The sequence below is a fragment of the Peromyscus californicus genome, unplaced genomic scaffold (assembly GCF_007827085.1).
Source record: "Peromyscus californicus insignis strain IS unplaced genomic scaffold, ASM782708v3 Scaffold_6__1_contigs__length_162567912, whole genome shotgun sequence".
NCBI lineage: Eukaryota > Metazoa > Chordata > Mammalia > Rodentia > Cricetidae > Peromyscus > Peromyscus californicus.
The window spans coordinates 132873058-132895429 of record NW_026294584.1 but is presented as its reverse complement, the minus strand read 5'-3'; the positions used below and the strand labels follow the sequence as shown (position 1 = coordinate 132895429).

At 52.7% G+C, this 22372-nt stretch overlaps 1 protein-coding gene across 2 annotated transcripts in view; it reads right to left on the bottom strand.

The window, feature by feature from the left end:
* Positions 1-22372, bottom strand: part of Rasgef1a (RasGEF domain family member 1A) — a 93620-nt gene that overhangs the window by 5317 nt on the left and 65931 nt on the right. For both annotated transcript variants that reach the window (XM_052719805.1, XM_052719807.1), the window contains exons 2-6: positions 6008-6211; positions 3540-3662; positions 1685-1822; positions 693-914; positions 250-324 (exon numbers count right to left, since the gene is read on the bottom strand). In XM_052719805.1, the coding sequence (XP_052575765.1) occupies positions 250-324; positions 693-914; positions 1685-1822; positions 3540-3662; positions 6008-6205 (756 nt within the window). In that variant the 5' untranslated portion in view covers positions 6206-6211. The remainder of the gene's footprint in view (positions 1-249; positions 325-692; positions 915-1684; positions 1823-3539; positions 3663-6007; positions 6212-22372) is intronic.

The window sequence follows — 22372 nt, the reverse complement described above, 5'->3', positions numbered from 1 at the left end:
GCCTGCCTGCTCCTTAGCTGTTCTGACAGGCTAACCCATCAGTCCAATGACACACCGCCCTCTATAGTCATCACTAACCCCGTGTTACATCCCTGGAAAGCCACAGTCACACCTATTGGGTGGCATGGTTCAGTACGCCAAAGTGCATACCACATACTAAGTGAGACCTGCACCCGGCCTGTGGGGGGAGGGGAGGGTGCAGGTGTCAGGCCAACCACCAGCCATGGCTCCCAGAGTGTGCCCACTCACCCTGTGATTGTCCAAGGAGTCCATGTGGCTGACGATCTGCATCAGGTCCTCAGGGCGGATGCTGTTGACCCTCTCCTTCAGCGGGAGACAAGGAGAGGGGTCAGAGCTTCAAAGGAGTGTGACAGAGACTGCAGGAGCAGAAAGAGCCTCCTCCCAGGCCTCTCTTGTATCCTGGGGCCACCACAGGCCAGTGTCACCTTCCCCTTCCATTCATACAAGGATGCCACACTCTTACGGACCCAACAGCAGACACAGAAATACCCATTGCTCTAGAGGATACACAACTAGCCTATGGCAGTAGTGGCGAGAGCTAGCAAGCTAGTTTCCCTATCATACCCCAGACTGACCAGCAGAGTGGTATCCTTGCAGCACCCAGTGGCTAAGCAATGCCACGTGTGACCCAACCCCACCCTATACCATGCAGAGCATGCAGCAGCACTGACCAGTTCGATGTGAGTCAGCTGCTGGGCCAGCACCAGGGGGTCACTGCACACACCCAGGATGTCTTTCTGGGCGGCTGGTGGCTTGGCCTTGAGGATAGGCCCTTTGTCCACAACTGGTGACCGGAGCTTCTCTCGAAGCTCCTGGAGCTGGCTTCGGGCAGCCAGGGACAGCAGCAAGCTTTGTATCATTTGGGCAATGGCTTTCTTCACTGTGCCATTCTCCTGTGGGGGTCAGGGCTTCATCAAGGTGCTGGAGCGGATTGACACCATGGCCACCACCACCACCACCACAGAGAGCCCATCTCACTTCTAGGGTTATGTCTGACCTTCAGTTCCCACCCTCCTATCCAAGCCTGAATCTACCTTAGGGCCCTGGATGGGAATGTGGGCCACAGAGCAGCTCCCTGGGGTTGCAGGGACTTTGTGGGCTGTCCTGCTAGGGGAGGAGCAGAAGGCAGGGCTAGGGCTTGGTTTGTAGGTCTGAAAGCAACTCTCCCAGAGGTTGACAACATAGCTGTTGCTCCTTGCCTCCCATAGCAGGAAGAATCCAGAAGGCACCAGGAAGGGTTTTGTCCCTAGGTAGGGCGCTCTGGCTTCTCAGGAGTCTCTCCCCAGGCTTGCCTACCCAGCAAACAGGAACTGCTAAGCATGGGGTTCTCCATCCTGGGGAGAGGCCATACAACTCCTCAGCCTTGTCTCTATTAAGGCCAAGACACATTCTGGGAACCAGAAAGAGCAGACAGGTTCCTAGAGCTGCCCATAGATCCCACCCAGGCATGAGGGTGCTGAAGGCCAGGATAGAGTCAGGCAACTGTTATGACAACGCGGGTCCATCCAGCCCATTGCTGGCCTGCTAAGCTATTGTCTGTGGGTATTACCCTCTTGGAGGTCACAGGGAAAGGGACCACATAAGAGGATATTCCTGTAGAAACTGTTTCCCCACCACCAAAAATATCCAAAAAGCCTGGCAAAGGACCAAGGGAGGACCTCACCTCATCACACTGAGTCACACGGTGTGCGATGGCCTTCAGCTCAGCCATGGCCTTTTCGTCCTGGAAGTCATAAGGGAAGGCCTCTGTCCACTCCTTCAACAGCTGCACAATCTTGGTAGAGAAGGACTTCAGCTTGGCCTGGGGGAACATGTAAGACTCCCAAGTCAGAGGAACCCATAAGGTGGCAATGGTACAAGTTACCCTTTGCCTTAGGGCCATGCCCCTCCCCAGGGCCTGGGCTAGGCATGCAGCCCCCGTGGGCATCCAAGGTTTTGCCAGAGCTACACTACAATATGTGGCTCTCATTTCTTATTTCTCTGAAGCAGAACTTTTTCACTTAAATTCACCTAAAAAAAAAAAAAAAAGAACAAAAAAACAAACAAAAAAACAACTACTACCACGACAGGAAAGTAGTTCTACTTACTATAGTTAAACATCACCCACATAAAACACACAACCAAGACACAACCAAGAAGCATCACACTGGATGCAAAACTGCCCTACCCCACTCTGCCAAAGGCAAGTTTGGCAAGTACCAGGATGGGGTGCAGCCCTGAGGAGGAAGCCAAGTGGGACCCTGTACCCAGCACCGGGTTGGGGCAGGGGGTGCTGGGGTGCTGGACAAGGCTGTTTATTTTGTTCAAAATGCCTGTGTAACCTCTGCCCCAGGGAGGAGGTCAGAGGGACTCAGGATGATCAACTGTGCCCACACGGGCCAAAGCCCTCTGGCACCACCACGGCTTCTCCTCATTGGTTTACCATCATCAGCACTGCCCAAAACAAGCCGTAGTATTGGCTTCACGATCCCTATTGCTATTAGGACTCACTCTCCTCGGACCCAGCTCAGCTTGGCCTGGTACCTGTCGGGACACCGGAGCTAGCAAGTACTCCAGGCTGCACTTACCAGGTCAGTGACTCTGACGAGCCTGATGGGATGTATAGGATGTTCATGGGCTCCCTTCACAAACCTCCAGCAGGAGAAGGCTGGACCACAGAGTATGGGTCAGGCTGCACTCTGATGCAGACCTGCCAGCTCCTGCACAACAAACATCTACCCTTTCTTCTATAAGAGACCCTGAACGGGACCAGGCACCAGGGCATCGGAGTGATGGTGACTTCCTAACCAATTTCTCAATCCAGAAGGGCCAAACAGTTCTACTGTGACTAATCAATGTTCCCATGTGAGCAGTTGCTATCCTGAGGCCACCTGACGCCCACAGAGGTGGCAGTGACTAAGACCCCGCTGATGTTTTTGTTATAAGACCTCATAGAATTGGGCACTGACCAGGAGGCCAGCTATCTGTAGGGCCCTGCCCCATGAGGGTGCATGCAGTGGGTAGCTGTTGCAGCTTTGACCTTGAAGCACTGCCCCTAGTGAGGCAGCAGGTAACTGCCACACCTGTCTATGACCTGCCCCTGGGGCATGGCCAAGACGGGACCCCTTAAGACCCAAGATGCATACGTGCCAGCTCTCTTGGCTCCTCGTGATTCTGGATGCTGGATTGCAGGTTCTCCAGAGAACCACGCTGGACTGTACCTCATCTCTCCTGGATCCCGTAACTGACTCCTGTAAGTTACCCTGAAATAAATCTCTTTTAACTACCAGATAAACTATGTGGAATGGCCTTGTTAATTGCCGTAGTAGGTGTAAGCACTGTAAAAGCTATCAGTCCCAGCAGCTTAGCTCTAGGTTACACCTCTAGACCTGAAGGGCCACTCCTCGGGGCTGCAGCAGGGCCGATCAGCTCTGCCCACACTAGGCCTGACCCATGCTGTACCCTGCCTGCTTTCTCTACTCACTGCCTCTCCCCGAGCGAGGAGACAAATCTATGAAGCCACCCCTTCAGTGGCTTACCTTCTCAGGCCCAGCCTCCAGCTGCTGCCTCTGCTCCAGGCAGATCTGCCCGACTCGAGCCAGGAGGTCGTGAGGGGGCATGAAGACTCGAGAACTCAGGAGAAATGTGAAGATGTATGTCCTCTGCAGGAAGGAGACGGGGTGAGTGATGATCAGACTGCTTCCACAGGTGTGCTCAGTTGTACTTGGCCTGGCTTCTCCCAGACCATCCCCCTGTACCTTTGCTTACATGGTTTCCTTTATCTCGCACAACCCTGTTTCTTTCTATGCTGTGTCCACACACCTAGGAGACACAGTTCTGCTGGAATTCTCCAGTACCCTCTGTCCCACCCCAGGATGGAGGTCCTTTGGGCCTGGTCCAGGCTAGACTGAAAGGCTTAGCTGACACAGCCTGCGGCCAATGGCTCTCACATCTTGTGTCCCATGGGTCAGTTGCCTCAGGCTCTTCATAGGCTCCTGCCTGTGGGCAGTTGGCACAGTAGGCTGGGATGCTCTGTGGGACTCTGCCCCACTTGGACTTTGGCCCACCCCCATTTGGTTGCCGTAGGTTGCACTGCCTAGGTCCTTGGCCCCAACTCCAAGCCCACAGGGCAGGAATTTACCTGCTCTAGCCTGAGGCCAGCAGGGAGTGCATGCAGCCTGAAGCAGGACATGTTCATGCCATAGGAGCATGCAAGGCTACTAAGGTAACTCTCCCTGGGACACTGGGTGTTCCTCTGACCCTGTAAACTCCCTGTGACCTGTCCCAGGCTGCACAGCATGAGTGCTCAGGTATCCCAACCAACAGATGAGACTCTCGGGGTCCCCCTTACGAGCAGATGACTCAGACATGTAAGGAAAAGCATATTAAGGTCACACAGGGGCTCCTAGCCATCTCCAAGGAGTGGGGATCTTCTGGTGTGTTTTCATGGTATGTGTGTGCTCAGCATGTATGTGGGAGGGAAGAACAGGAACTCTGAAGAGGAGCGAATGCACTTCTGGCCTCCCCTGTCTACTTCCTGACCTGCTAGAACCCCCCTTCCTGGGAATGGGGGGTGGGGGGCATCCCAGGGCACAGTGTCCTGAGAACTGGGTAACAGCATGCTGAGATCCTCTGTGATAGCCCATAAGGGGATCTTTCCTCGCTTTGGCACAAGATCATGACCCCATAACACAGTCAGGGTTGAGGGACTGTGGCCCTGCCCTGGGTTTCTTCAAGATCTAGGACTGTTCCTCTCAGCTCTGTCCCAGTCTCTCAGCAGCCATTTCTGTACTACCAACACCATCATCGGCCCTAACTAGTCTCTGGCAGGGCTTACAAGACAGACGGAAGGAAGGACAGGGAAGGTTTGTCTTCACAGAGCCCAGGGAGAGCAGAGATGGCCTTGTAGGTGGAGAAGCCAAGCTGGCCCAAGCTTCAGAGGCAGCTAGCGGGGCTGGAGCAATGAGTTGGCATTTAGAGCACTATCTCTTCTTCTAGAGGGACCCAAGTTCAACTCCCAGCACCCACCTGGCAGCTCACAACCGTCTCTAACTCCAGTACCAGGCGTTCCAGACATACATGCAGGCAAAATGCCCACACACATAAAATTTTTTTAAAAAAAGGTAGCTGGGCATAGTGGCACACGCCTTTAATCCCAGCACTAGGGAGACAGAGGCAGGTGGATCTCTGTGAGTTCAAGGTCAGTCTGGTCTACAGAGTGAATCTAGGACATCCAGACCCACATGATGAGACCCTAACTCAAAAGACTAAAAACAGAAAAAGAAAAAAGAGGCAGCAAGAGAGCAGCTATTCCTCCTCTCCTGTATCTGACCACCAGGAGCCTGAGTGTCCGCCCCGGGACAGACGGACAGGAGCTGCTCAGACAGACAGGGGCTGCTCAGCTGGGACTAGCCTGCGGAGCCACTCTTGCTAAGAGATGTCACCCATCAGAGGTGGAAGGAAAGCTAAACATGACGAGGTACTGTCTTCTCTGTTCCCAGAATGCCCGACGTCACCTCCAAACAGTAAAGAAGGCTTTGAACTATTGATGAGCAGGGAAAGGGCTCTGGCGTTCACATGCCTCAGAGAAGGGTGGGTCTTCTTCCTTTGGAACTCATGCTTTGGCTCAGGGATGGGCTTTAAGAAGAAGTCTGGGTTACCAGGTCACAGGACCCCCACACTGGCCTTACCCTTCAAACTCTCTCCCTCCAGGGGTGGGTCCTTTGTATGTCTCTGTTTCCTATGTGTTCTCCCTTAGTCTCCCCTGCTTGGGGCAGCAGGGAAGTCACTGTAGCTTCCTCCAGACAAGACTTTCATTGCAGAGTAGAAGGTAATGAAGGCCCAGGAGGCAGAGTTGGCCCTGCTGCCCATCCATTCCCAGCTGCTCTGTCCAACTCTACAGCCCCACATGGGCCTCCCTCATCTCCCAGAAGCAGCCATCCTTGGAGCCCAGGGTACCCCTCCCTGTTACTTGCCACTCTATCTCCCCCAGACCCAAGTCACTCACATCAGGATAATAGTCCACCGTTGGGACCAGGTGCTCCATCAGGGCCTCCAAGGATCCAGAAGTGAGGCGTCCATCTTGGAAAATGAGGTCCCTGGAGCCGCTGCTGGCCCCACCTCCTCTTTCCCCCATGCCGGGCTGCACCTGTCTGTTACAGTTGGGCCCAAGGATGCTGGAGAAGACCACAGATGTCTGGGGCATAGCTTCCTGGAGAAGAAGAACAAGGATGTGAGCTCTGTCCTAGGTGGCCTGCAGCCTATGCACATCTATCGAGTCTATGTGCATACGGGGCTGACTAGAAGTCCCAAGGAGAGGTTGTTGGGCAGCTGGGTAGTCCCTCAGGCACCACAGCTCTGATGAGAATTTCTTCAACACCTGCTCCGTGCACACCAGATCTCACTCCAGGGACACTGACTCAGTGTAGGTTCTCTGTGTCCTAATCATGGGCCTCCTGGGAGTATATCCAGGAGGAAAATAAACTCTAGAGCAAGTACAGGGAGCCTGTGGTCAAGACAGCCCGAGTGATGAAGTGTGAATGACAGATGTGGTTTGGCTGTTGGTCATTAGCTATGCAACTCCTGAGGATAACCAAGGAGCATCCTTCAGGGCAGCAGATGCCAACTTCCATGACGAATGTGGAGGTTAATGGATCAGTAGGGACAGTGGTCTGAGAACTGGGCTAATCAATGTGTGCTGTAGGACCTGGGTACTGTGTGCTGCTGCTGCTGCTGGAGCTGAGAGTTTGCCCTGAGCAGAGGAGCTAAGGGATACGGTGAGAGGCCTTTGGAAGCTGACTGCCTGGTTTTGCTGGAACCCTGGGGTTGGGGAGAGGGCGGTTGTCTGGTCAAGCAGCAGCAGAGAGGAGGGGAGTGGAACCAACCTTGGACAGTATTAAAAATTGCCAAGCCTAAGCCTCATAACAGTCCAATGCAGAGCAACAGACAGGGTCTGGGGAAACATCTGTAACTTGCTTTTGGACAGGTGCAATCGGATGCTGAAGCAGGCAGGGCAGCATCCTGGTGGGATTGCTGTAGCCTAGGACTGCTTACTATGGATGGCCTGCCTGACAAGATCCCTACCTTATAAACAGCTAAGTCTCCACTGAGGCAGTGGCAAATCAAAAGCCCCCTGAACTTCAGTCTCCCCATTGCCCAGAGTAGCCAGCTGTGGTGGTTTGAATGAAAATGGCCCCCATAGGCTCATATGTTTGAATACTTGAACCCCATTTGGTGGAACTGTTTGGGGAGGATTAGGAGGAGTGGCCTTGTTCGAGGAGGTGTGTCACTGGGAGTGGGCTTTGAGGTTTCAAAAGCCCACACCATTCCCAGTTGGCTTTCTTTGCCTTGTGGTTGAGTCTCAAGATGACCTCTCAGCTACTACCCCAGCACCATGCCTGCCTGCCTGCTGCCATGCTCCCCACCATAGTAGTCATGGACTCACCCTCTGAAACTGTAAGCCCCAAATAAACTCTTTTTTCTGTAAGTTGCCTTGGCCATGGTGTCTTATCACAGCAATAGAAGAGTAATAAGGACACCAATCAAATAGAGATCAGGACAGTACAGTATTTGCCTGTGAGGTGTATGTGAGGCCTGATCCTGAGGGCATATCCTCCCTGGGTCCTCTAGATGGCGCTATCCATAGTGCTAGCCTCTTCTCTCATCCCTGGGGGCAGGTGGACACAGGGTGCTGGCAGCTGTGGGCAGAGGGAGGTGGCAGATCAACCAGCCATAGTGGAATCCACAGGGAGCACCCGCAGAGTTTAGAGGTGAGGCTGCCTCCACTTCAGCACAGCATCCACCTCCCAGACCCAAAGCCCCTCCCTTGATCAGAAAGTCCTCATGCTGAAAGGAAGCCTGTTCAGAAAGCAGTGCAAAAGAACCCCATGTTTTCCCTTGCATGGCCCAAACCTGCAGTGCAAGCACATCACTCTGCAGAGCCACACTTGCCTCAGTTTCTCCACTGTGCAAAGTAGATAATAACCATGACTACTTGACTTCCATTAAACCATTAGCTTTACAGAGGGTTACCCAGCCCCCATCACACACACACACACACACACACACACACACCACTGTACTGCAATGACCTCTCTCAAGGGGCAGTGGGAAGTGGACAGTGACCCCAGCAAACCTGACAGAGAAACCTGAGGTTTCCTTGGAATTCTTGAAGAAGAAAAATAAAAAATCTTTTGCCACGCACAAGTGCAGGAACTGAAGCAAAGAAAGCCCCAAAACCAGGGGAGAGGAGCCCATACCAGAACATACCCCTTAAAGTTTAGGTAGCTAGCGGCCCCATGGCTGGAGTACCTCACACATGTTAGGTGCACATTATTTTCAGGCCCAGCCTGGCTCCGCTGCACTAGATATTTTGCTCCAGTAAGTTTGCCAGGGATCCCTGGGTCGAGTCTATGGACCCCTGACTTGAGAAAAGCCTTCAAAACGGAGGCCAACTGAGGTAGAGTGAGAGTAAAGAAATCCCAAGATCTTCAATGCAGCCTGGGTGCATCGTCTCCAGGAAGCCTCCCTGCCTTCTTCTCCAGCCGACCCATGAGGCCAGGAGAGGCTGGACGTTGGCTTTTGTGTCCTTCCACAGGTCCAGCATGGTACTCAGTGACGATCTGTGCAATCAAACAATACTGGTGGGCTCTTGTCACCTGCAGTGGCCCTGCAGGCCTCGGGGTCCCACAGAGGACTGGGTGGACCTCAAGTGCATACAGTTCTGAATGATCAAAGGTGACTGACAGATGGTAGCCTTGGCCAATAGCACCTCCATCCCCCACACCAGGGGTTCTGGACAGGAGGTGTCAGTAAGGGTAGGGGTGAGGAACACATAAGCTCTACCTTCCCACTAACTCACATGGCCCCTGTTGAACCCCTTTGGCAAGGCTGCTATATTCAGCTTGCTTCGAGAACCAGAGCCAGGGGTGGGGGCTGCCTAGGTCTCCATTTACTGTGATTCTGCTGTCACAGAGGGTACAGTGAGATTTGCTGCCTTTAAAGAGAGAAGTCTGAGGAATCGGCAGGAGTCCCTGGGGCAGCCACAGTTCCCAAAAGGCTGAGACCCGGCACTCTGGGAATCTGAACTCTGCAGGAATCACTTGGAAGGAAACACGGAGCTGAGTAACCGACAGTAAGTGGTGGCACCACATCAGCCCATTTATTCTGCACTGTCACACCACTCTCCCCTGAACACTCGCACAGAGGTCAAGTCACAGCCACAGGTCCCGCAGACAAGTGAAAGAGGCCACGTGGCAGAGACAGCTAGCAGTGAGTGCAGGAGGAGACAGGCCTGAGTTGGGATTCTCAGCCCCCGGGAGCCACCAGGCAGAGGAAGCGCACTTCTGAGGTCTGCTGGGAAGCCGAAGAGCCCCTTAGAGGGTGCCTACACTAAGCCCCCATTACCTGCACCACAGGTGCCACTAATTCGTGCCATTTGCAGGCCACATGTGCACCAACGACAGACATTCCACCCTGCATGCATTCTTTCTAACATCAAACATGGTTCCCCCCGCTCCCGCTCCAGCAGCAAGAAGAGCACCTGGTCTTGTTAAAATGCGAGATCTTGTTCCAGGCCTGGCCTGTGGGTTGAATCCGTCTCTGATCAAGACCCAAGGGCGACTCTTGTGCGAGTAAACAGAAGGCCAGGGAATCCACCCCCTGAACATTCCAGCCTCCAGGGCCTTGGGCTGGCTAAAGGAGGTTCCCGCCACCGTGGCTGCACACTAGCACAGCCCAGGGACTTTTCAAAGCCATCTTGCTCAACTCTCACACCATCTGGGGGCAAGCTTGGCACAGGCATTTCCTGAGGGTTTCCAGATACAAAGGAGTATCAGGACGTCCCCTGCAAGGTTCCTGGATGCACCCAGACCCCTGTGAGGCTGCAGCCATTGCCAAGGGCCAAGCCCACAGACCAGCCAAAGGAAGTCTAGGACAGACCTGGACTGGGTGGCTTCTGAGGCCCACCTTTGCCTTTGCCCCTAGTCCAAAAGAAGTTAGCCTGGGCCTCACTCCAGTCCCTATACACATGGGGAATAGGTTGTACCTAGCTGGTTTCACCATTCCTCACCCTTCTCCATTCAAACAAGAAAACAAGCACCTTCTAATTACAGACCTAATCAACTCAGCAAAGCGCCTCATAGCCAGACAGAGCAAGTGACTCACTGTCTCCTCTCAGACAGCCCTTGAAAGCTTCTCAATTCCCACGTCAAGCCAGGTGGTGTGAGGGCAGGCCCAGGGATCCAAGCTGCAAGTCTACTGGAAGGTTCTCTCCTGCCCAGAGGGGAGAGAAACTATTTCCATGCCTGGCTTTCCCTGGCTCTGTGGAGCCACCTGTGAGGAGTTCTCCTGGCCTGAAAGGAACTGAAGTTGGGTGAGCAGACCATACCCACTGCCTTCAGAGCTATCGAGAACTTCAGGGTGAGGGTGGGCATGGAGGGCTGCCTGGCAGAGGTGAGCCCCAGAAGCTCTTTGCTAGCCACTTAAATGAATGAGTTTCAGACTGGCCAACGGGCCAGAAGTGAGGCAGCCAGAGTGACCATGTGTAGGAGTTCCCCTGCCACTGTACCTCACCGCAGCCTTACCCTTCCCTTGAGGCTCAGCCACGGTGCCCACTCAGCATTCTTCTGTTTCTGATTATGAAGTGGTTCATCCTGCTGCCACACTCACACTGGCTGTCCCTCCCGGGCCCAGCACAGATGGCACTGCCTTGGGGTGTTCCCACGATGTGTCTACACCCCACCTATGACCATCTGGGCCCCATTTCCCTGCGTTCTCTCCCGTGGCTGCAGGTCCTAGGCCCAGGACATGGGAGATAGCTTGGGATGTGGATTCAAGAATATGCTCTGTCTCCCATCTATGATAAAGCTCCTAGGCTTCTCTAAGTCCATCCCCTCAGCCATAACCAGGTGGGCTTCTCCTCCCTCCTCCCTGTAAGGCTGTGTCAGGGCTAAGTGAGACAAGAGCTAATATGTGTGCATTCCTGAAGCAGTACCAGATATGGCCACGTGACCTGGGATGTACCCCTGCCAAATGGTTCAGTGGTGGTCCCTGATTCTGACCGTGGTCTCTGACCTAAGGCTGCAGAGTCACCAGCACACACCAAAGCTCTTGCTGAGGTGTGACACACGCAGACACCAGACTCTGGGGCTGTGACAGGTGAAACCTAGCAACTTTCACACCTTGTGTGCACACTTCGATCTGGGGGGACACAGAGATCAGTAAGAAAATCCAGCCCCTCACTCCAGCTAGTCAAACACTTCACAGAGCTCTGCCAAAGACACCGTGTGGTGTGCAAACACATCCTCCTATCTATACACTCAGCCTGCTGCTCCCCTGGGACCACACTCCCCCAATGAAGTGTTCACACACAGGCTTCCATTTCAGCTTTGATCTCTGGGGAATCTGGGCCCAGAGGAGAGAAGTCATTGTTTCGCTTCTGTGCCCTCCAACATCCAGAGCATGCTCATGTTGACAGCTCCAGAGTGTCAGGAGGGAGGGGTGAGGAGCCCCACACCTAGCCAAGAGCCAGTTCCCCTCCGGCTGCTGATAGGAACAACCGTCCGTCTTTGTAAGCCTCAGGACCACAACTGCTGACTGCAACACGGACACCTGACTGTAGGAAACGTCGTGGGAGGTTGCATGGGAGGGCGGCTTCAAGCTCAGAACAAGCGCGTGGAGATGTGAGCCGGGTGGACTGCGGAACAGAAAACGATAATGGCCCTGGATGGGGAGATGCCTCCAGCAGGCGTGTGCTGGAGTTTGGCCTCAGCACAACACAACAGCGGTGGCAGGCAGCCAGGGCTGAGAGGCTCTGGGGATCTGACAGAGCTGAGAGAATAAGATATTTAGCAAGTTGCCTATGGCTGCAAGACACCCTGGGAAAGGACAAAAGGGTCGGCAGATTTGGCAGATGGATCATGAAGAAGGCCCCCTCTTCCAGTCCCTTCAGGGAGTTTAGTGCCACTGCATGCGTCCGGTAGCACAGACAGCCCTGGCTCTAGCCACTGTGGCGTCCCGGCTACTTTTCCTGTCGCTCTAATAAAATGTCTGGCAAAAGCGACTGAAATGAGAAACTCACAGTTGGAGCGCACAGTCCATCACGGCAGAGAAGGCAGGGCATCAGGGGCTTGAAGCAACAGCTCCCATTTCTTCCACAGCAGAGAGGCAGTGCTTGGAGAATACTGCCCTCCACTTACAAACTCTAGCCGGGCTAAGAGACTCTGGCCCCACCCGGAAGTCCTGGGACTGAGAAGGGCTGCTATAGTGGAGAGAGGACCCGGACCTGCAGCATTGCCTTACCGCACGCTGCAGGCTGTGTGACGTCTTCACGTCCACTCCTGCACTTGTGCAGGCCGGGGCCACTGCTCTGTCCTTCCCCACTCTTGTGTGCCTTTTGTGCTTCCTGTTCTGAGGGTGCCCAGGAAGGACAAGAGCGAGGTGGAGCGGGGACGCTGGGGTGTGGATTGGTCCTACAGGGGTCCCCTTAAAGCCCCTGGCTGCCAACCATCAGCCTAGTTGGACCCAGGTCCAGGATAGATGCTGACTGCAGAGCAGGGTCAAGTCACTGCACCATCCATGAGCAGGCTGCTCACCTCACTCCTGTCCTGGAACCTGCACCCCACCCTGTGGCTGGACCCACGCTGTGGGCACATTCTCAGGAAATGCACCCTCCTCATTTTCCTGTCAGGCTCTAACTTGATGCCTCAGAGGCACTAGGCAGCAAGGCAGGGTGGGGACGGAGAGCAGAGCGAGGTTCCAAATGGTCAGCTGGGACAGGAGCCTTATCCTTCAGGGGCCAAGGGGGACAGTGAAGCCTGTTCCAATGGACAGAACCGGGTCCTCAGACGTCTGAGCCCAGCTCCCTGCTCCTAGCACCAGCTCTCTCGGGTGGACTCCTACCCAAAGAAGAGGCAGGGGTCAGCAATATTTCTCTTCCCAGTACACCTGACCCAAAGTGACTCTAAAGTGTAACTCTCCATCCCAGAGACACTAAGTGGGGGACTTGGATGACAGTCCCAGAGGGTCAACTGGCTATCAGGCTGGCCTAGACACAGCCAACCCCTTCCCAGCAGAGAACAAGACAATAGCCCAAGGAAGGGACAGTCTCATGCACAGCTGGGAAGCAAGACTCAGGCATCCTCTCTATAACTCTGAAGGAGAGAACCGTCTCGGGCAGGATTACCAAGCACAGAATTCCAGGGCCCTTCCCAGATTCTAGATTCCATAGTTGTAGGAATTTCTAAAAAATGCAAAAGTAGCTTTCAACTAACCTTGCTGAACTTTAAATGTTTGTTATTAGAAATTAGAGGAAGCCACAGACTAGGCATCAATGTAACTCGACTCATGTAAGCCTGGCTCTCCTATAATACAGAACATTCCTTTCTCAGATGAGGACACCAAGTCCTGATCCCCAGGACCTGCACTCAACGCTCAGGCTGGCAGCGATGTGCAGGTGAGCCCCGGCCTACCTTCCCCCACAGCCCTCCAACATCCCTTGTTCTAGCAGGAACAAGACCCCCCTCAAGAGCATGAAGGATAGGATGAAGGCTGACCCTCTGCCCACATGGACACGTGGGCAAAGGTACGTTCCCGAAGCAGTCTGCACATGGTTTTAGAGGCTTGGGCACTCGCAGAGGGTTGTCCATGGTCCCCAGGCAGAGAGACCAGGACTTCTGAAAAACTAGGGCAAAAATGGCCCTGGGGGTGCATTTTGCATAAGTACCCAGGGTTCTGTCAGAAGGTGGAGGGGAGGCATCCGCCGGCTCCCTGCCTCTGCCAGTTGGGGAGGGGGTCTGTTTTCTGAGCAGTACCAGGCTTCTATTTTTTAACCTACTCAACAAAAACGGAGTCTATTTTTAGCTCAGCAAGCTGCAGGACATCACAATTAGCAACTGAAAATCACACATCCTGCCTGTCTCTCCTCTGCCGGCTGGGCAGGGATGCTCCAGGATGGAGCTGGGGCCCAGCCCTGTGCCCCTACCCTCAAGGGCACAAAGCCAAAAGGGCAGATTCAGAGGCCACAGTCGGGGCTATGCTGGCTGCCTGGACTCAGGTAGAGGACACACGAGCCCAGCTCTGCCAGCGACCCAACAAGATGGCTCCCAACTGCTCTTCCCAGAAATCATTTGCTCTGGGCTGGGGCAGGGAGGGAGGTGTTAGAGCCTCTACGCCTTGCTCAATAATGAAAGGCTTGTTTGAATGCTCACTGCATACACAAGCAGCTGCCTGGTGCCAGTACAGCCCTTTCTGTAAGCCTTCAGTGGGCCAGAGAATTTGCCTCAGAGGCTTTGGGCCTCTGTCACAGCTCCCAGACGGCTGCCATCAGGTGGCTGGCAGGGCCACCACTCTCTAGAATACAGTGGCTCTAAATTATAACTAGGAATCTGAGCTGGACACTGTGAAAGCGCAGGAGTAAAAGGCTTGGTGTGTCGGGTAAGGCAAGGAACACACCTCCCCTACAGGCTCTGTCACTCATCCTTGAAGGGAGGGGCTAAGAGCCAAGCGTCTCCTGGTTTAGAAACTACTGGGCACTCACTGGGGACAGTGAGCCCCCAACACGCACATACCCTTCCCCACCTTCTGCCCATCTTTAGGGTCAGTTCCTTCCTGCCAACAGGAGGCAAAAATGAGCCTTATGCTGCCGGGCGGGGGTGGCGCACACCTTTAATCCCAGCACTCAGGAGGCAGAGGCGGCTGGATCTCAGGTCTGAGTTCCAGCCAACCTGGTCGTCCAGAGCGACAGAGAGAAACCTTGTCTCGAAAAACAAAACAAACAAACAAATGACCTCACGCCTACTCTCCAGCCAGAGTTCCCTCAGGACGGTGCAGACGCAGGGACCTCCCCATTATCTCATCTGTCCCTATTTGTCATCTACTATTCCCTGACTGGGTTCACGGACCAGAAGAATTAAGGAAAGGAGGCACTGGTCACAGAGAGGTCACTCCATCATGGTCTGAGGTACCATTTGCACTGAGAGGCAGTGGGACCCTGACTGGCAGGGAGAGCCCCCCATGTGTGCAGGGTAGGAGCTGCGGAATCTGCTGAGGGCAAACAATCCACACAGGGCACACGGGCTACCTCCTGCTGCCCTGTGCTAACAACAGCTTTCTCATCAGTTCCCTGCCCCTCAGTAGGCACGTCCTCATTTCCCACTGGCTGAAGTTCCCATCCCCACTTGAAGCAGTGGCCCTTGGGGAGCCTAGCCCAAGTCCTGAGTGAAGAACCCATGCCTCAGTCTCTCAGGGTATTACACAATCTACTGGTAAGCTATAGCTACCTGAGAGTCTTCACCTCAGGCTCTACCCAGCCCAACAGACTCCCTGACTCAGTTTCCCCTGAAGACTCTCTTCCCTCCTTCAAGCTCCAGCCCCAGGTCAGGGTCCCTAACTTTGAGATGAAATGTGTCCCTTAAGCTCTCTTTTTTTCTGATTTATTTTTCTCTTACTGTTTAAGTGTATGCGTGTTCTGCCTGCGTGTACGTGTGTGCACCACCTGTGTGTGCATGGAGGTCCGAAGAGGACACTGGATCCCCTGGAACTGGAGGTACGGACAGTTGTGAACCATCATGTGGGTGCTGAGAACCAAGCCCAGGTCCTCTGCAAGAGCCTTTAAGAATCCTTAACCGCTGAGCCGAGCCAGCTCCCCAGCCCCTCCCTCCCTTGAGCTCCGCTTGATCCTAACTGCTGTGATCCACATGGTCTAGCTACAAGCACAGCCTGGGCCTGAGCTGGCTAGGAGGAAGCAAACACCCCCATTCTGCTGGGAGTCAGCACCTCCCCTTGTGACATGTGACAGTGAAGTGAAGCTCAGGCTGCCCCTGGCTGTTTGGACAAGAACAGCACACAGACATGGCTGCCATACTACACAGACTGAGAGCTGGCCCTCCCCCTGGCCACACCTCTTGACCCCCTGCGTGGAAGGCAGCCAGTGGGCCTGTGATGCGGATGGAGAGAATAGAGGTCACCTCTGATTCCTGGCAGGGGGATCCCTTGACCTGTTAGACATCCTGTCCCAGGCATAGGGGCTCAGAGTGCCCGTGGCCTAGGGTAACCACTTGGCTCCTGTCCATATCAGGAGTACAGAAACAACGCATCTCCTTCTCTGCTCATAGGCCTCTCGAGTTGTCATCTTCTCACTTTGACCCCCTGTGGTCGCTATGGCAAGGGAGTTCTTGGGAGAACAAGTCTGGCCCTCAATCCGGTGACCGGGCTGTGGGAACTCCATGCCCAGAGGACATGAGATAGCAGGAAGGCTATGGGCCAGGCACTGGTTCCCACGTAAGCCGAGCTTCAAGTAGTTGTATTCACAGTGCCATAAAGAAACGTCGCATGTGGGACTGGTGAGATGCTCAGCAGGTAAAGGCACTTCTGCCAAGCCCAAGGCCCTGAGTTTGATCCCCAGGACCCACACAGCGGAAAGAGAGAACCGACTCTTGCTGGCGTCTGACCTCCACGTGCGTGCCATGACACGTGTGCCTCATATATGCACACAAAAATAAATAAACGTCATTAATTGGTTTTTAAAAAAGAAGGGTCACATTTGTCTTCACATGCTCTTAGAACAGGCCAGGGCCTGGCACAGGGGAGCAGGCTGGGTTCCCACAAGGAGGCGGCTGCCATGGGAACCAGAGTGCCAGCCAGCCACAGCACCCAGTGCCTTCTCCACACAGGCAGGGCCTGAGCCCAACACTGGTGTTAAAGCTTTGTTTTCTGGCACATGGTTCGTTTTTCCTCCTGGAATCCTTTCTATTACCATATTTACTATGAATTAACTAGAGGACTCTTGCCATCTCCACACTCCTAACCACAGAGTCTGCTACGTCAGAGATTTCTCCTCCCTTTTCTCTCCCCCGCTTGTCCTTTGTGTCCATCAGCTTCTTCTGGTGGCCGCTCGGGGGACAGAATGTCATTGTCCACAAAGAACTACCCCATTATTGAGGTTTGAGAGGCGTGGGGTGGGAGCAGGTGGGATTTCAGAAAATCCCTGGCCTTTCCCAGCAGGCAGGGTGGCTGCAAGCTTGCCTCCCACTACCCGGGGCTTGAGCATTAGCAGCTCTTGGCCTAGGACCTCATCTCCTCTTCAGCTGAATCTGCAGGATTTAACGGCATCCCTTGCATGAAGTTTGGCTTCCAGGACTTGAACTTCTGGAGCCAAACTGGCCACAGACATGGACAACAGGCAAGCAGGGTATCTTAGCAATTGGTTGTTCTCTCTCTAGGCGTTTTCCCAGGGGGCTACGGAAGAGGGGAGAGAAATGATGTGGGGGGGGCCATCCGTATGGGGTCCTCTTTCCTAAACAGTGTCCTCTGAAGAATGCTGGAACAGGATGCCTTGCTGCTGGTCTGAGCCTAGTGTGGGGGCTAGACTCTTGCCTGGATCCAACAGGAAGATGCCGGTGCACACTACTGACAGCTTGGTCCAGACCACAGCCCTGCACAAGGATCATGGAAGGCATAAGAGAGAGGCAATAAGCTGGCTGGGTCAGAGGTAAGAGCCCTAGGGAGGCTAGGCCAGAAGGATGGATGGGATGGGGTAGGGCAGGGGCTTCTGGGAACTGTCAGCCACCCCCTAGGGCTGCCTATGAATTCTGAATATATAGAAAAGGAACAGGGGGTCCTTTCGATTTTAAATGACACATAATTAGACTGAGGAAAGATTTTTTTCCTTTGTGTTTAAAAACAAATCATTCCACTCACTTCAATTTTCATCTTGGCAGATGTCCAGAGACACATCCCTGAGACCCATATGGCTTGGGAACAGGGAGCATTTTGTGTGTCGGTGAGTGGGAAGGGTGCTGGGGGGGGGGGGGGCACCCACCTCTCTGCTGGGCCCTTGTCCAGAGGCTGTAAACTCTGAAACACGTCCAGAACACGTGTCCAAGTCTTCCAACGCTGCACACACAGCAGCATTCCTGTGTGTCCAGGCCCTGGGGGTCTATCTGGGGCCAGTGGCACAAGCCGCCTCTGTCCTTCCCTAGGGCAGCTCACATCTTGGTTTCCAGGAAAAAGAACAAATGTACAAAGGGCTGACACCATCAACCTAGGACTTAGAGCTCACAGGTGATGCCCAGGGTGTTTAAGACTTGTGAGTGTGACTACCATCCCCAGGCACCCCTCACCTGGCCAACAGGAAGGGACTCGTGGGAAGGGTAGGGCAGCCTGAGGTGAAAGCAAGATGGAGTGGTCACATCCTGGGAGAACAAACCAGGTTGGGCAGCCCTCACAGAAATTCTAAATAAAACATAATTATGGCAAAGGAAACCAAGGGAAGGACTAGCCAAAAAGTAAATAAATAGATTTAATTGAAGGGAGCAGAACTTCTTAAATCCAAGAGCTAACTCTTTGGAACACAACTGAAAAGGTAAATCTTGCAATGGGGCCCAGTGGTCCGTCCACATCTATAATTCCAACACTTGGGGGGGGCTGGCTGTAGCAGGGGGGTTATGAGTTCCAGGTCAGCCTGGGCCACACAGTGAGACTCAAGTCACAAAAACAACAAACCAACTTTCCTGGGACTGGGGTGGAAGTACAGATCAGTGGCCAGTACTTGCCTAACATGTTCAAGGCCCTGGACAGGGAGAGAGCTCATCCACCCCCTGAAAATTCCAATCAACAAACGGAAAGGAAGATGGAGGGGAGGGAGAGAAGGGGGGAGAAGTTTTTCGCAAACTCCACTATGTAACTTTAAATGATCTGAAAGCCTCTGAACTGGAATCTTTCTAAAAACTACAAATAACTAAAAGAGACTAGCCATGTTCAGAACTTTAATAGACCAATAAGCCGCTGTCCACATTAGTAAATCGATGGCAAGCTGAACCTCAGGAGGTAACAAAAGTGGGTCCTGGCTGGGGTTCTAAAGTGAATTATTTCAGGCCTTTGAGAATAAGAGAATTTTGTATGATATTTAAACTACTTGGAACCAGACATGGTGATGCACACCTTTAATCCCAGCACTCTGGAGGCAGAAGCAGGCAGATCTCTGTGAGTTCAAGGCCAACATGTTTTATATTGTAAGCCCAGAACAGCCAGGACCAAATAGATAGATCTTTTTCTAAAAAGGAGAAGGAGGAGGAGGAAGAGGAGGAGAAAGAAGGAGGAGGAGGAGGAAGGAAGGAAGGAAGGGAGGGAGGGAGGGAGGGAGGGAGGAAGGAAGGAAGGAAGGAAGGAAGGAAGGAAGGAAGGAAGGAAGGAAAAGAAGAAAGAAAAGCTAAGTAAATAAACTGCTTCAGCTACACAATTATACAGAAAAGTTTTCTTAGTCATCCTATGAAGCTAACATAGCCAAGACCTCCAGATGTGACCAACATCTGTAGAATGGAATTGTGGAGGACCTATAAATGTAGGTGGAAAATACCCCAAGAAACAGCACAAATCGATAAAATGAACTCGGTAATTTTAAACATTTTAAAACACAGTAGAGCCTGACCTGGCAGGATTTATTCCAGGAAGGTAAGCCAACACATTAATATGCTCAGGAAGAAAGGCAGTTGATGGTTCTGCTAGATATAGGGAAGCTGTGATGAAACTCACATCCATTCTCATTGAGTTCATCGCCAGCGAGTGCAGGGTTGGGTGATGACAAGCAACCACAGAGCCGATGGCAGACTTGGGGAAATCCTGCAGTCCTCAGTACAGAGAAGGCAGATCAGGAAGACCCACTGCCATGAGGAAATGTTGCTTTATATCTTTTGGGAAACACAATTTAAAAAAAAAATTAGAAGGTACTTTAGAAATGGAGAAGTTGTTCTTTCTTATGAATAGATAGTATTCATTTCCTTGTTTTAGAAAGTCAAGTTAAGAATTTATTCAAAATAGCTGGGTGGTAGTGGTGCACACCTTTAATCCCAGCACGCAGCACGCAGGAGGCAGGTGGATCTCTGTGAGTTCGCGGCCAGCCTGGTCTACAGAGTGAGTTCCAGGAAAAGCACCAAAGCTACACAGAGAAACCCTGTCTCGAAAAACAAAAACAAAAAGGAATTTATTCAAAATAAAGCCGGGGTGGGGGAGGGGTGGTAGGGCACACCTCTAATCCCAGCACTTCGAAGGCAGAGGCAACTGGATCTCTGAGTTCGAGGCCAGCCTGGGCTACAGAACAAGATCCAGGACAGCCAGGGTTACATAGAGAAACCCTGTCTTGAAAAACCCAAAATCAAAATAATAAAGTAATAATAATAATAATAAACGAGTTCAGTGATCAGTAATCTAGCATATGTTTATTAAACATCAAGGGCTTGCCTATTTCCAGTTCCTCTGAGTGCAGGTTTCCCCCACACAGTAGGACAGGCACTGGGTGTTCTAGTCACAGTGGGACAAGGTACATTTGCACGATTCTGTGTTGTGGTTTGTCTTCGGGTAACTATGCTTGTTGGTATGTGCATCTGTGTTTACCTCTGTGTGTACCTATGCATCTATATATCTGTCTCTGTGGCTGTATGTCTCTCTGTATCTGTCTGCATACTTCTGGTGTATCTTTCCGTGTATCTATGACTATGTCCTTGTCTGTGAGTCTGCATGTATAGCCCTGTGTCCCTGTCTATATCTGTATGCATCTCTTTGTATATCTGTGTTTGTGTGTACTCACTGTGTCTGCATATCCTTATCTGTGGGTCTGTGTATATCTCTCCACGTCTGTGTATTTCTGTGTGTCTGTTCATATATCTCTATGTCTGTATGTCCCAGTTTGTATATTTCTGTGTCTTTGTGTATATCTAAGTATCTATGTATGTGTATATTTCTATTTGTCCGTGCATCTCTGTCTATGTATTTGTGTTTATATGTGTCTGTCTGTCTGTTATCTGTCTGTATACTTTGTGTGTCTCTCTCTATGTATCTATCTGTGTGTATCTTTGTATCTATCTATGTATATGTGTGTGCGTGTATCTGTGTCTTTCTGTGTCTGTGTGTGTATTTCTGTGCCTGTATGTCTCTGTGTATGTGTCTTTGTGTATCCATCTATGTGTGTTTCTCCCTTTGTGTGTCTGTGCGTCTCTTTATGTGTCTGTGTGTGTTCATCACTGTGTTTTTGTGTCTGCATGTGTGTGTATCTCTATGCCTAGTGTCTCTCTGTGTATCCATGCATCTGTGTCTCTCTGTTCATGTGTGTGTATCTGTGTTTTCCTCTTGTGTTTCTGTGTGTATACCACTACATCTGTGTATCTGTGTCTGTGTACACATCACTGTGTGTGTCTCTTTAACTGTGTGCGTCTTCCCCCAGACCTCCCAGTTTGTGCAGGTTCCACAGCCACGGCTCAGAGACCCACTGTCTTCAGTAGGCCTGCACGGTTAACCAACTCAACTACCCCTGGACAGGGACAGAGAGAGAGAGAGAGTGAGAGAGAGAGAGAGAGAGAGAGAGAGAGAGAGAGAGAGAGAGAGAGAGAGAGGAGGGGGGAGGGAGGGAGGGAGGGAGGGAGAGAGAGAGAGAGAGAGAGAGAGAGAGAGAGAGAGAGAGAGGAGGGGGGGAGGGAGGGAGGGAGGGAGAGAGACGACCACCTTAGCCCACCTGGCTGGGTTCCAAGCCTCCTCTGAAGGAGGATGGCTCCTCCTCTATGGCATATAGTGGGCAACCAGGGAGGGCACAGGGCTCCTCCTTCTGTCAAGGCTGCTGGTGTAGTTTGATTTCTTCAGTCAATAACCATCCTTGAAGAGAGAAGCTGAGAGGATTCCCGGAGACCCCTCACTGGCAGGCCTACTCCTTAGAGCTTCTCAATCACAGAATTCCTCTGACTCATTCTTGCAGGCCCCACACAGGCAGGGACAGTATTCCAGGCAGCCACACTGACATTTGGGAAATGCCGGGATCCAGTCCCGAGGGGGGTGGGGGGGTGGTGTGTGTGTGTGTGTGTGTGTGTGTGTGTGTGTGTGTGTGTGTGTGTGCGCGCGCGCGCGCGCACGCGCGCGCGCGGGCAGGGCAGTTCTGCCCAGAGCCTACAGAAGTCCCAACTTCTGCCCCCTCCCCCCCAGCCCTACATCCCCATGCTTTCCCCCATCACTCACTCCAGGGTCACTTGGAGTTTTCTAGGGTCCCTAACCATGTCTGCCTCTGGGCTCCCATTGTCTGGGGGACCTCAGACAGATCTCAGGGATGCAGACAGCCTAGAACCTGATACAGAAGAACCCTGGAATAGGAGCCAGCTCTGACTCTTGACCCTCTGATTAACTTTAGGCAAGCTTTGAGTCCTCTGGGCCTCAGTTTCCCTGAATATAAAAGCAGGATATAGGACTAGACCATTTCTAGACCTTGGGTTTTTCTTCCATCCCCCACACAGTCAACAAGCATCTGATGCTTCCAGGTCCATGCTGACAGTGACTGAATGGCTAGATCTCAGTGTCTGCCACAGAAGCAGACTTTGTTCCCTAAGTGACAAAATCT